This window comes from Heteronotia binoei, chromosome 8 (genome assembly GCF_032191835.1).
Source record: "Heteronotia binoei isolate CCM8104 ecotype False Entrance Well chromosome 8, APGP_CSIRO_Hbin_v1, whole genome shotgun sequence".
In the NCBI taxonomy this organism is placed as follows: Eukaryota; Metazoa; Chordata; class Lepidosauria; order Squamata; family Gekkonidae; genus Heteronotia; species Heteronotia binoei.
Genome location: NC_083230.1, coordinates 101,046,981 through 101,061,003, shown reverse-complemented (window position 1 = coordinate 101,061,003; position 14,023 = coordinate 101,046,981). Strand labels below are relative to the sequence as shown.

The window sequence follows — 14,023 nt, the reverse complement described above, 5'->3', positions numbered from 1 at the left end:
CAATTGTTAATGTTTTTAACTGTGGTTAGCTGCCCTGAGCCTGTCAGGGGAGGGTGGGATATAAATCTGATTAAATAAATAAATAGTCTGTGCAAGTACAACTTGCATCTGAGTTAGGGTTGCCAAGTCCTGGAGATTTGGGGGTGGATCCTAAGGAAGGTGGGGCTTGAGGAGGGCAGGGACCTCAGCAAGGTATAATACCATAGAGTTAGGGTTACCTGGTTCTCCCTGGCCACCAGCAGGGTGGGGGGTAAAGGTTGCCATCTCCAGACTGAGAAACTCCTGGAGATTTAGGGGTGGATACTGGGGAGGATAGGGATCTCCATGAGGTACAGTGCCATACAGTCCACTCTCCCAAACATCCAATTTCTCCAGGGGAACTGAGCTCTGTAGTCTGGAGATAAACTGTAAGTCTGGGGATCCCCAGGTTCCATCTGGAGGCTGGCATCCTTCATAGAGTTTACACTCCAAAGCAGTCTTTTTTTTTCTTCAGGGGAATTGATCCATGTATTTTGGAGATGGCATAATTCCAGGAAAACTCCAGGCCCTGTCTAGCGATTGGCAACCCTTATTGGCATGACCCAAAAAAGCCCAGAATTTCCTCTCATTGCAAGCTGCCATGGTGGGACATGGAATAACATCCCAGGGCACCAAATTCCTCTGTTTAAGATGCCCAACACTAACCTACTATTGACACAAACATCTTTGCTAGGACTCTGTCCAAGGATAGCTCTACCAAAGAGTATTTCCGCATGATTGAAACTGATTAATTCAATATCTCAAAAGCGTTTGAAGGCTGGAAGGAGATACAGACCAATTTCTTCCCCCTTTGGTGATACGCAGTTGAGGCAAAGAGATTTGCAGCTCCTCCAAGATCTCTAGCTGAGAGCCAATGCAGCGTAGTGGTTGCTTCTGGTGGCTTGTCAGTGAAATCCTAAACAGAGTTACACCCTTCTAACACCACTGAAGTCAAGGGGTTTAGAAGCATGTAACACTGTTTAGAACTGTTCTGTTTGCGGGGCCGGCCCTGCTACTAGGCAAACTAGGAGATTGCCTAGGGTGCTGGCCTTTTGGGGGCGCCAAATTGGGTGCCCCCGTGTAACTCGGTGATGTTATCAGTGCAGAGGTGGGGATGCCAGAAGTTAACCTTGCCTAGGCCCTGTCTGTGTGAAACCTGCTCGTGCTTGACAGTATGTAATCTCCATTAATTCTGCAACAGATTCTGTACTCCATCCTAAAACTCACAGATTGAGGTCTCTTCACCATGTCCTGAAGCGTCTTTTCTTCCATTCCTTTTTTATGTTTTGGTGGACCACATATCCAGCCTGATTAAAAAATTCAAAGGAACATAAATGCTTGCACAAGGTTTTGCAATAAGTTTGGTGTAGCACAGAGTGGAAGAGCCCCGTGGTGCAGAGTGGTAAAGCTGCAGTACTGCAGTCTAAGCTCTGCTCACGAAAGCTAGGTTCAGGTAGCTGGTTCATGGTTGAGTCAGCCTTCCATCCTTCTGAGGTCGGTAAAATGAGTACCCAGCTTGCTGGGGGGAAGTGTAGATGACTGGGGAAGGTAATGTCAAACCACCCCATAAAAAGTCTGCCATGGAAACATTGTGAAAGCAATGTCACCTCGGAGTCAGAAATGACTGGTGCTTGCACAGGGGTACCTTTACCTTTTTAATGACATGGGACCAAAACACAGTTGTCTTTTTTGGAACATTTCTGTGGCCCTGCATAACTACCCATAAATCTGGATGAGGACCAGGGGAGGTCTAGGTTCAAATACTCATTCAGCCACAGTGTACACTGGATGACTTTGTGATGGCCATTCTCTTTAAGCCTGGACCTCTCGCACAGGGCTGTTGTGCAAATAAATCAAGGCTGAGGAAAAACAGTGCAAGCTCCTTGCAGGAAAAGTGGGATAAAAATATAATAAGAACAGATGGACAGATAGTAAACTCACATTATGGAATAGCATTCAAAATAAAGGTCTCCATTTATAGTCTCAGATTCTAGTTACTAGATTGCCCAAAATTAGAGCATGAACAGTGTCAAGATCATAAAACTGAAAGCTTCAAACTTCTTTATCCTGGCACAATATCTGTTTGTCTGTCTCTCTCCCTCCCTCCCTCTCCCTCCCTCCCCCTCTTCCTCCCCCTCTCTCCCCTCCCTCCCTCTCCCCTCTCTCACTGCCCCCTCTCCCCCTCTTCCCCTGCCTCGCCCTCCCTCCCTCCCTGCCTCTTCCTCCCCCTCCTCCTCTCCCTCCCTCAGTCACCGTGGCTAGTAGCCACTAATAGACCTATCCTCCATGAATCTATCTAATCCCCTTTTAAAGTTGTCTATGCCTGTGGCTATCACCACATTTTCCTCCCTGTGAGAAGAAATTATAGGATGGCTTGCCCTTCCACATTACCCTGGTTACCTCACTGTCCTGATGGCATTCTCACATGAACAGAGCTTTCTACTCTCCTCAAAACAGAACATTTCAAAAATAAATATCAGCACATATCATTTGAGTTATTTGGTCCGGGCATCTAGCAGACATTTCAGTCCTAGTCAAAACATCAACAGGGTCATCTTCAACACTGATAGAGCCTCCAGACTTTTCCAGTCCACAGTAACACTCGGCATTCACCAAAACAGATCTTTTGGACAGAGAAAGAACATTAGTTAGTGATACAACCGCTCCATAAGAGAAGAGCAAACTGACCTTCTTGGATGCTTCCCCAACTAGTCACCGTACAAAGCAGAGAATCAAATAATAGCTCTGTGTAGTTGGGCAAACATATTGGCCGCACTGCAGCGTTGTAAGTGAGGGGGCCTTCGAGCTGGACCAAGGCGATGTCAGAATCATAACTTGTGACATCAAAGTCTTCATGGATTAAAATGGTCTTTACTCTTCTTACCTGCAGCAAGAAGAAGCCACAAAGATGTCACTAGCAAATGGCACATGAGTAAAATAACCTTGATATCCAACCCTTCTCTTTGTCATTATTTTTAAAAGTCTAACCACTGCAACAGCAAGGCCATAAAAACCAACAAATTAACTTGATCAGTACTGCCCCCACTCCAAAAGTGGACAGTCTTCTGATAGATGGCTTAACTGGCAGCGATATCCACCACTGAGACACTAACAATATAAAGAAGAGCAGAATAATACAGGTATATCTGGCAATGAATAAATCCAAACAGGAAGTACATTTCAACCTGGACTCTGAAAGTGTAGAGGAGCAGCAAGACCAGCCTGGCAAGAAGCCAAGGAAACTCGCAGGAAAATGAGTGTTTTTGTTGAAATGCAGGGCAGGAGGAGTGAATGAGAGAAAGGGCAAGGTGCAGTCATGTTCACAACTATTGCCTAAGACAGTAGTCCCCATCCTTTTTGTGCCTTTGGATATCTCTGGACTTCTGATGCAGATTGGTGGGCACAACCACAAAATGGCTGCAAGAGTAGGTGGAGACAATCATAAAATGGATGTTGCAGGAGGTGGAGCCAACCACAAGGTCAGCTGATATGTAATTGAAACTTTTCAACATTTCAGGCGGATGCTCTAACAGGATGCCTTTTAATCTGCACAGCCAATCAGAAGCCCTGCTGGGCCAAAGCTCCACCTGGCTCCGCCCACTTTCGAAAAGCACTTGGTGGGGACCAGAAAAGGTTCTGGCGGACACCATGGTACCACACTGGCAATAACTCTACCCTAAGATGACATCAGAAGACAACTGTCACATTTTATCCCTTGCCTTTCTGTTGTGATACTGTGTCAGGCCTGCCTAAGTTACTAACAAGCAGCATGCTTGAAGAGAGGATAGATTTGATAGGTTACTGCCCTCCTGTAATGGGTCTCCAATCACTTTTGCAGGAGCAAATGTTACTTGCCTTCTCAAGTTGCCAGCTTCCAAGTGGAGCCTGGAAATCTCCCAGAATCAATCTCCTAGAGAACAGAGATCAGTTTCCCTGAATAAAATGGCTACTTTGGAGGATGGACTCCATGGCATTGTCCCCATTGAGGTCTCTCCCATCCCCAGGCTTCACCCCCAGATCCCCAAGAATTTTCTAGTCCACAGTTGGTAGCCCTATTCTGGGCAACTCTGAGCACTTCCAGAGCTTTTTTTGTAGAAAAAAACAGTAGGAGCTCATTTGCATATTATGCCACACCCCTGATGTCACCATTGTTTCATACAGGGCTTTTTGGTTAAAAAAAGCCCAGCAGAAACTCATTTGCATATTAGGCCACACTTCCTGACACCAAGGCAGCCGGAACTGCATTCCTGCTCAAAAAAAGCCCTGAGCACTTCACAACAGGAACCTCCATTCTTCCAGATCATGGAGATCAACTACTTGGGACTAAACATTCAGATTTTCCTAGGCAGAGGTGGAATTCTAGCAGGAGCTCCTTTGTATATTAGGCCACACACCCTGATGTAGCCAATCCTCCAAGAGCTTACAAAAAACAGCCTTGTAAGCTCTTGGAGGATTGGCTACATCAGGGGTGTGTGGCCTTATATGCAAATGAGCTCCTGCTAGAATTCCACCCCTGCTCCTAGGCAATATGCACTTAAGAAGCACAGTTTACACATGCAGCAGAGAGGACACAGGAATACATCCAGGTGCTGGAATGGACACTTCGGACTGCACCTGAGAGATCACAGCGTGAAATATTCCTTGAGTTAAAATCTCCCAGCAAAGCAAAAAACAGCATACCAGAAAAAAGACTGGGAAGGAACCTTTCCTCAGATGTACCAGGATTCCATTTGCAAGGAGTTGGTTTGAATTGTTTGCCATGGTGCAATCTCTAACTTCCAGTGGTGGATTCACAATGCAGAGAGATAGTCTGTTCCTGGCTGGATAAGATGCTGGATAAGATGTAGAGACTGACCAAGAGAGAGATCTTGGGGTCGTGGTAGATAACTCACTGAAAATGTCCAAGACAGTGTGCGATTGCAATAAAAAAGGTCAACGCCATGCTGGGAATTATTAGGAAGGGAATTGAAAACAAATCAGCCAGTATCATAATGCCCCTGTATAAATTGATGGTGTGGTCTCATTAGGAATACTGTGTACAATTCTGGTCACCGCACCTCAAAAAGGATATTATAGCATTGGAAAAAGTGCAGAAAAGGGCAACTAGAATGATTAAAGGTTTAGAACACTTTCCCTATGAAGAAAGGTTAAAACGCTTGGGGCTCTTTAGCCTGAAGAAACGTCGACTGCGGGGTGACATGATAGAGGTTTACAAGATTATGCATGGGATGGAGAAAGTAGAGAAAGAAGTCCTTTTTTCCCTTTCTCACAATACAAGAACTCGTGGGCATTCGATGAAATTGCTGAGCAGTCAGGTTAAAATGGATAAAAGAAAGTACTTCTTCACCCAAAGGGTGATTAACATGTGGAATTCACTGCCACAGGAGATGGTGACAGCTACAAGCATAGCCAGCTTCAAGAGGGAATTGGATAAAAATATGGAGCAGAGGTCCATCAGTGGCTATTAGCCACATTGTGTATGTTTGTGTGTGTGTGTATAGGCCACTGTGTGACAGTGTTGGACTGGATGGGCCATTGGCCTGATCCAACATGGCTTCTCTTATGTTCTTAAAATGAGCCCAAGATATGGGGAATCCAACAAGAGCCAAAGCTAACAAAATGAAGAGCAAGCCCCAAAGCAGGCTGTTTGTAAACTCCACAAAGTTGTAGGCAGTTAACTCTAAAGTGATTTTTAGAAGATGGAACCAAGATCTATCAGATACAGAAATCCATCACAAAGAAAGAAGGGAAAGAAATATATCCATATTTTTTAGCCTCTTGGCCCCAACCTGTTCAGCTGGTTCCTTCAGTAATCTGTCATGGTCTCCAGCAACCACTGTCCAATATAACGATTTGTTTGCTCTGCAATGCAAACAACAACAAAAACACAGTCTGCAATTAATCTTATATCTTTTGTAACTCAAAGGCCAGATGCACAGCACTAACTGAAAACTTGTGTTATGGATTTCCCATGAGGAACCCTGAGACTTGTACTTTTGTGAGGGTGTTAATTCTTTGTGAGAGATCTCAACTTCAGTTCCTGCAGCATCTTCATAAAAGGTAAAAGTAGCCCTCTGTGCAAGCACCAGTCGTTTTCAACTCTGGGGTGACGTTGCTTTCACAATGTTTTCATGGCAGACTTTTTACAGGGTGGTTTGCCATTGCCTACCCCAGTCATCTACACTTCCCCCCCAGCAAGCTTCATACATCACCATATTTTGATTCTCTCTGGCACTGATTCTATACACAGACATAGAAACTTAATTCTGGAAAGAAAACAAGAGTTTTAAAAATCATTCTAGTCACTGTAGCTTTTCTATCTGGATTACAGAGACTGGAACCATGAAAGAAAAAGAAAACTAAACAGCAAATTTCAAAACAGCTCCAGAATGCATCGAACAAAAAACCTGCTAAACTGACTTAAGTCATATCTTTGAGCCAAACTACACATTCAGGTTATTAACTAGATCCAGGTGGGGAGCCGTGTTGGTCTGAGGCAATAAAGCAAGGATAGAGTCCAGTGCCACCTTTAAGACCAACAAGATGTTTAAGGGTACATCAGAACAGCTCTGAGAAAGTTATGAATAACCCAAGTTCACTCCAGGATGTGCATGTGGCAGAGTGAGGAATCAAACCCGGTTCTCCCAGATTAGAGACTGCACACTTAACCACTACACCAAACCGGCTCTCTGCAGGATGGACTGAGCTGAAGAAAACCACTCAGCCAAGGTTACCCAGAGTCTTTCAGAGCCCAAGCAGAGATCTGAACTTGAATCTCCTCCAAGATCCAACTGCAACACTATCTGTTGCACTTACTCCCCGAGCCCACAGAATTTAAGGAACCATTGGTCTACTTACAGCTGCAAACAGTGGGCTGCAGTGAGCACCCAATCTGGGCCAATGATGACACCACTACATGCGTAGTCCCCCAGAAAATGCAAGCCTACATGCCATGGCCAGCAGTGGGGACAACTTTCTTCTCCCCCAACAACACGTCTGGACTGCCACTGAGGACCAAAGGGGGGAGAGCCACAAACATCTGGAAGGCAAAAGAGAAGCTCCTGGCAACGTGTTTACAGGACAACAGCAAATAAACAGAGCCAAGAACTGAAAGCAGTATAGGTATTCAGATCGCAAAGCATGGAGGCACACCATCCACCAGGCTGTCTCTTCCTTTGAGAACACACGCATAGCTGGTCTTGAGGACAAAAGGAGATTGAGGAAGAATCGCACTGCTACAGGACCAACCCTAAATCAGACTTTTCCCTGCAGCCGGTGTGGCCGGACCTGCCTGTCCCACATTGGTCTTGTCAGCCACCAGCGAGCCTGCAGCAAACGTGGACTATTGCACCCTTCTTAAATCTTCGTTCGCGAAGCCAAGCCGAGAGAGAGAGAGAGAGAAATGGCAAGATAGAAAGCCACCAGCTATCAGAGAATGGCTTGCAAAAACTTGGAGAATCACTGCAGAGTCTAAATTAACTGGATAAACTCAATTGAGACATTCAAGAAAAGCCTCAGAAATCTCTCAGAAGTCATTGTTACCCTAATGTCACGTACCGGATAATAATATAAACATAGACAGTATTTTTCCAGAATATAACAGGTGTTGGTTGCCATGTACTCAATGATGTTTTATCAGTAAGTTTTAAAACACGAGTATCAAAAAAGATGACTTTGTGTCCTCAAGACATTTCCACCCCAAGTAAAAGATGACTGTCGTGATCTTTGAACAACTTTAAACATGCATAATTTATTCCAGTTTTGCTAAGCTCGGAGAGGACATTGAGGTAGCATGCCCTGATCTCTGAAACTCCTGTTCACAAGTACCCCACCCCCTCCAAAGCTTCTGAGAGTCTGCCAGAGGTCCCTTGCCCATTATTTACCAACCACACTTTTAAGGGCTACAAGCTGGCTCCTCACGCTTCTGAAAGTGCAGGCTCTCAGAAAGCCAAGTTCTGCATCCGTTACCAATTTCTATACATGGCATGAATGACCATGGCATACTAAGGATCAGCGTAAACTGTGGCCTTCTGCAGCACCCATGTCAAAACACAAGTTCTGACAATATTCACAGAAAGGATGGATCCTTTTCTATGGGATGCTCAGGACTTTGCTTTGAGATACAAACTCCTAACTCCTTCATATTGGTGCTGGCTGCCTGTAATTTAAACCCATTATTGGAAATCCTATCACTTATTAAGTAGCTAGATTTTGTGTATTGGATGCTTAGGTCATGGAAACTGTATGTTAACTAGATTCCAGTGTTAACTTTTTATTTTTTATATCTTGCATTCTGTATACAAAATTTTAAAAATTATATGTATATGGCTGGTCTAGTGACTGTAATGATAAATATCTACTTATCCTCCGATGCCAACAGGAACAGTTCCCTGCCCTCTTCTAAGTGACAGAAATTTGTTCAGGCCCTACCAACTTTTGTGCCACTTTTCTTGAATGAGATGTCTGTGGCAGCCTTTCACCCCCACTCCCACCCCCAAGTAGGCTTTTAAAAAAATCACTAATTGACATACTCCCATTTCTATCTAGTCATGTTTCATCAAGTGTCTGCTAATACATCTGAAAACAGGAGAGGAAGGGAGGGAGGAAGGAGAGAGAACAAATAAAAGAGAGAGAGAGAGAAACCAACCCCAGGGATTCCCTACTAGCTCCAACTCAGAGTTTCATAATTTCCAAATCACATCTTACTTTTCTTTGACAACATACTTCAGAAATGAAAAATCAATAAGCACTTTCAAAGAGGAGGCTTTTAAAAAAAATTTCTCTGGCAAGATTCGCTAGCAGAGAAGAGAAGCATCTATAATGGAGAAAACTTAGAATGAGAGCCAAGACAGGCTTGGCCGCTAACATTACAAACAGATGGAAGCAAGACCCTTGTCAACCTCATGCATGAGCGCAAACACCCAGGAGTCTGCCGCTCCAACTATTCATGCTAGATTAAATAGACAGCCTTCTCTCTGTAGACACCGCTGCCCTTTCATCTTAGGATATTCATGAAAGGGGATGTTTGTTGGATGACACTTGCTTACCTGCAGGTACCTGCTTTGGAATGGATGCTTGTACAAACACCGGCCCTGCAAATTCAGCTTGGGTGTTTTCTGCAGGAGATAAATGAGGGTTTCTATTCAGTTCTCAGCAAGAAGCAGTTGTTCTCTTCTTTCCTTCCATTCCCTTCTTTACTGCCTTCCAGCCCCCAACTTTATTCATGGTCAGCAACAGTCAGCATGGAGGAGAGGGGGATGCCATGAGCCCCCAAAGCTGCTCAGCCCAGGTCCACACTACGTCTACCATGTGACCTCCACAGGGACCTGCAGTCATACAGCAATTGTGGCCTTTCCTGCAGGAACTCAATTCTGAAGTGCCTTGGGGGGCTGATTCAGTCAGGACCATGACAAGGTGTCAAGATCGCTTGCCATTTTATTATATCTATCCAATGTATTCTGTTTGTAAGATGCCTGCCTGCTTTGCTTTGATGCACAATGCTTGCACTTTGTAACAGACATAAGTAACTGTTTATGCCCTGCAGACCGGTACTTCAAGGTCACTATCTGGTCTGGAGAGACAGCACTGCTGCTCACTGCCTGCTATGTGAGAGAAGTTGGTGGGAAACAAGTTATACTCATTGTGAGGGTTTTTTGCACTGTAATTTAGGCGGGCTAAGTAATGGCCTTAGATAAGGTATATAAGACTGGTCACCACACAGGCGACCCAGTTTTGACACATCTGTGTGTGGGCTACTGCTCTATCTATCAATAAAGACAATTTTCTGACAACACCGGAAGTCTTCTTTAATTGAGGATCGTCCCAGAGCTGACACAAGGGGGGAAGAGAGCTTCAGTCTTCCCTCCTGTGGCATTTTCCCCAACCTGAAACAACAGAGGGGGCTGCATGTGCAAGTATTCAGTGTATGTGCGCCTCCAGGATGAAGCAAATGAATCCCCCAAGGGCTGCTTCAGGTAAGGAGAAAGGTGCAGGGAGAGAGACTGAAGGCCCTCCCTCTCAGCTTCAGAAGTGAGTTCTAACAGGGAACTCGCAGGTAGCATACAGTCTCAAGTTCCCATGGCAATCATGCAACGTAGCTTAAGCCTCAAAGACATTTTACCACCCAAAGGTAGCCATGCTACACAATCCAAATGATCCATCCCAGGATCTTCTGCCGCAGCTTCAGGGCATCTCCTCTTAGGTCATATACCCCAAAATGTCCCTGCCCCAATGGACATTCAGGGTTGCCTGGCCAATCAAAGTTGGCTGCTAGCTAGACTCAGGGACTTCTCCCACAGGCCCTTATATGGGGGAGGGTTACTGTTTAGTAGGGTAACACCAACAAAATAAATGGACTAAGACAGGGGTTCCCAATCCCCAGTCCATGGACCAGTACCGGTCCACGGTCTCTTAGCAACCGGGCCGTGAGTTGTATAATTATTTCATTATATATTACAACGTAATAATAATAATAATACATTGGATTTATATCCTGCCCTCCACTCCGAATCTCAGGCCGTTTTCCCACTTAGCGTTTGCTCCCCTTATTCCCCGGCGCAATTATCTCCGGATCATTTTTTTCGTTTTCCCACTAGTGACTCTTTGCGGAGTCGCCTTCCCTGAAGCCCCGGCTCAAATCGTTTTCCCACTGGCATCGGCTTGAGTTCGATGCCCTGTCAATCATTTTTTTTTTAAGCGCAAGTCTGGTTGCGTAATGACGTACTAACGTACTAACGTAACATCGAGCTGTTCCCTCCCCTTCATTTCGTGGACAAACCGCATCACGTGTGCTGCTGTTGCTCATGGATTGGCTGCAGCTGTAGAGTCCTCCACAGTCCTTTATGTATTAACAGAAGCATTCCTAGCACTATATCCCCCCCCAAATTCTGAATTTGCGAAATATCGCAATAACGAAGAGAGAGAAATCGAGGGGTTTGTGTGTGTGTGTGTGTGGCAGCTTCTTCCCTTCGCTCCCTCCCGGGTGGCGAAGCTGGGATTTCCTCCGCTCTCTTTCTTTCCCCTCCCCGGCTGGCGCTTGCAACGGGGGACCTGACTGATTCCTGCTGCCAGAGCTCCCCCCCCGCCCCATTCTCTCCTTCCCCTTCTGTGGCGGGTGTGAAGAGCGAGCTCCGTCTATTTTCTAACCGAGCGGAATGTAGCCAGGGAGAAGAATGCAGGACTCCAACTTCCCATTTTATACATGGCGATTTTGTGCAGGTCCAGAAATCCTGGTGGCACAGCTGAGGGAGGCATTCCGTTTTTAACACACACACATGAACGCTTTGGCCCGCACCGGCACTAGATTCCCCCCCCCCCCAACAATGGAGAAGCGCCGCCGCCGCCAAATGTCTCTGGGCGGCTGGGCTCCCTTTGCCAAGGCGGCGGCGGCAGCGGGAAGCCGGCGGGGTCAAGCGGGGCGCAAATGGAAGTGAAGTGGGGGGGTTTGAGCTGGGGAGAGTCGAAGCTGCCGGGGCCCCTCCGCCGGCCCGCTGAAACCGCCTCCTTCCCGCTCGCCCTCCCCAAACTAGACCCGAAACGAACTGGCTGGAAAAGGCCTGCTGGGGGGGCTGCCGCGGTCCCCCCACTGGGGCCCCTAAAGGGAGAAGAGGCGGGGGATAACGCAACAGCGAAATAACGCAACTATTCCAGGAGGGTTTTTTTTTTCCCCTTTGTTAATTTCGAAATATCGCTATTACGCAAAACTGTGAAGTTTAAAAAAAAAAATGGCCGCGCCGGCACTTTGGGGAAGCGCCGCGAAAGGCTGATGATTGGCCAAGGGGGTGGATGGGGTGGGAGGACGGAAAGGGAGAGGGTGCCGCCCACAAAGCAGTCGATCCGGCGTGGATGGATTTCCCACAGCAAACTCCGCTGAGTGGATCCGGAGTGGATCCGGAGGTTTTCGGAAACTCCGGCAACATGCTGAAAAACATACTCCGGCGTAAAATCCCTGTAGCGCCGGAGCAAACCGCAGCGCCGGAGCAAGATGTGCGAAATCCAAGAGAAGATCCGGAGGTAAATGGGGCGCTACGACGGAGCAAACGCTAGTGCGAAAACGGCCTCAGAGTGGCTCACAATCTCCTTTATCTTCCTCCCCCACAACAGACACCCTGTGAGTTGGGCGGGGCTGAGAGAGCTCTCCCAGAAGCTGCCCTTTGAAGGACAACTCCGTGAGAGCTATGGCTAACCCAAGGCCATTCCAGCAGTTGCAAGTGGAGGAGTGGGGAATCAAACCAGGTTCTTCAAGATACGATTTTGCACACTTAACCACCACACCAAACTAATAGAAATAAAGTGCACAATTGTATCATCCTGAAACCATCTCCCTGCCCTCCCCGGTCCGTGGAAAAATTGTCTTCCACAAAACCAGTCCCTGGTGTCAAAAAGGTTGGGGACCTCTGGACTAAGAGTCACAGCATATGGACAGCGCTGCCTCACCAACCTGAGGGGGAAAAGGTAAATCTGGCCTTGAATCCTCGAAAGTTGTTCTCTCCATCACTCTGAAAGTGTATCAGCAAGATATTTCCAGAGCTCCAGATGGGGGGAGGAATTGAGAAACCACAAAGAAGAGCTGAAAGGAGACAGACATCAGCACCATTAAAGAACAAAAGCATTCCTTTACTTTTCCCCACAGTGGTCCTTCCTCAAGACCTGAGATCCTTATTGTGTTCTTTATCATACCTTCACCAAGCAACATGTCCTTCCATTGTCTGCCTTACTGGCCAGCATTCCCACTAACTACAGAAAGCCGGTGAAGGTTTAGGAGAACCATGTTCAAAGCCCATCTCAGCTACCAAGTTCACAAAGGCAGCCTTGGGCAAATCATCCCCCTCTCAAACTAATTTACCCCGACACAGAGTGTTGGACTGGATGGGCCATTGGTCTGATCCAACATGGCTTCTCTTATGTTCTTATGACCATCGCAAAGCTAACATGTCACATTTAGAACTCTGAGAGGAAGAGTGGAACCACTAGTCTAATGTGTTCTACAGGAACATAATGGAGACACTGTGAAGTCTAGTGAGCTACAAAATCAGTAGTAATCCTTTGACCAGTCTCTTCACAGGCAAGTATCTCTAGAGGTTGGGACAGAAGGTATTGTGGAATATTGGCATAATTATGTTAATTATTGTTCTCCCCCCTCCAGTTCTTTCTTTTGCATGCCTGTTAGGTTGAAAGGACAGGTTTCTTACCTGTAACTGGTGATCTTCGAGTGGTCATCTGTGCAATCACACATATGGGTAATCCGCAGGATTGGCCCCGACCTCGGAGAGTTCAAAGCAATCTTGATCGTAGATCTGGCGCGCCTCCCACTTGTCCTGGGAGGAGACAGCTACTGCGCATGCCTGGACAAGGGGGAGGTGCTTAGCCACTCAGTTTCTTCCCGCCGCCGGATAGGTGGAAATAACTGTGCTTACTAGCTTCCAGCAGCGGGGAAGGCTGGGTGGGTCTGTGTGATTGCACAGATGACCACTCGAAGATCACCAGTTACAGGTAAGAAACCTGTCCATCTTCTTCGTGGTCTCTGTGCATTCACACATATGGGTGATTAGCGAGCCATTTCTTCGGAGGTGGGTGCTGGACCTGTAAGAACATGAAGGGTTAGAGCGTAACGTAATGATAGTGGTACTCACAGTGGTTAGTCGAAGATCGATCGTAGCACTGCTTGTCCGAAGGAGGCATCTCGCCGGGCACGGACGTCGAGAGCGTAGTGCGAGGCGAAGGTAGATGTGGAGGACCAGACGGCTGCAGCGCATATGTCCTCTATAGGGATGCCTTTCATGAAGGCAGACGAGGTAGCCACGGCTCTGGTTGAGTGGGCTCGTATATGTTGAGGGATTGGTTGCTTTGCCAGCTGGTAACAGAGTTCGATGGCAGCAACAATCCATTTGGAGAGTCTCTGGGTAGATATTCTGCTGCCCTTATTATGGGTAGCGTAGGTGACAAAGAGTCTAGGGTCTTTACGGATTTGGCGGGTTCTGTCTATGTAGAAGGCTAGGGCTCTCCG

General features: G+C 46.7%; 1 protein-coding gene across 1 annotated transcript in view; it reads right to left on the bottom strand.

Annotated features, from left to right (window-relative positions):
- OVCH1 (ovochymase 1) overlaps nucleotides 1-14,023 on the bottom strand; it is a 69,816-nt gene that overhangs the window by 21,615 nt on the left and 34,178 nt on the right. The window contains 5 exon segments of the mRNA XM_060244441.1: nucleotides 2,707-2,902; nucleotides 5,808-5,880; nucleotides 6,877-7,057; nucleotides 9,066-9,134; nucleotides 12,458-12,586. Of these exon segments, the coding sequence (XP_060100424.1) occupies nucleotides 2,707-2,902; nucleotides 5,808-5,880; nucleotides 6,877-7,057; nucleotides 9,066-9,134; nucleotides 12,458-12,586 (648 nt within the window).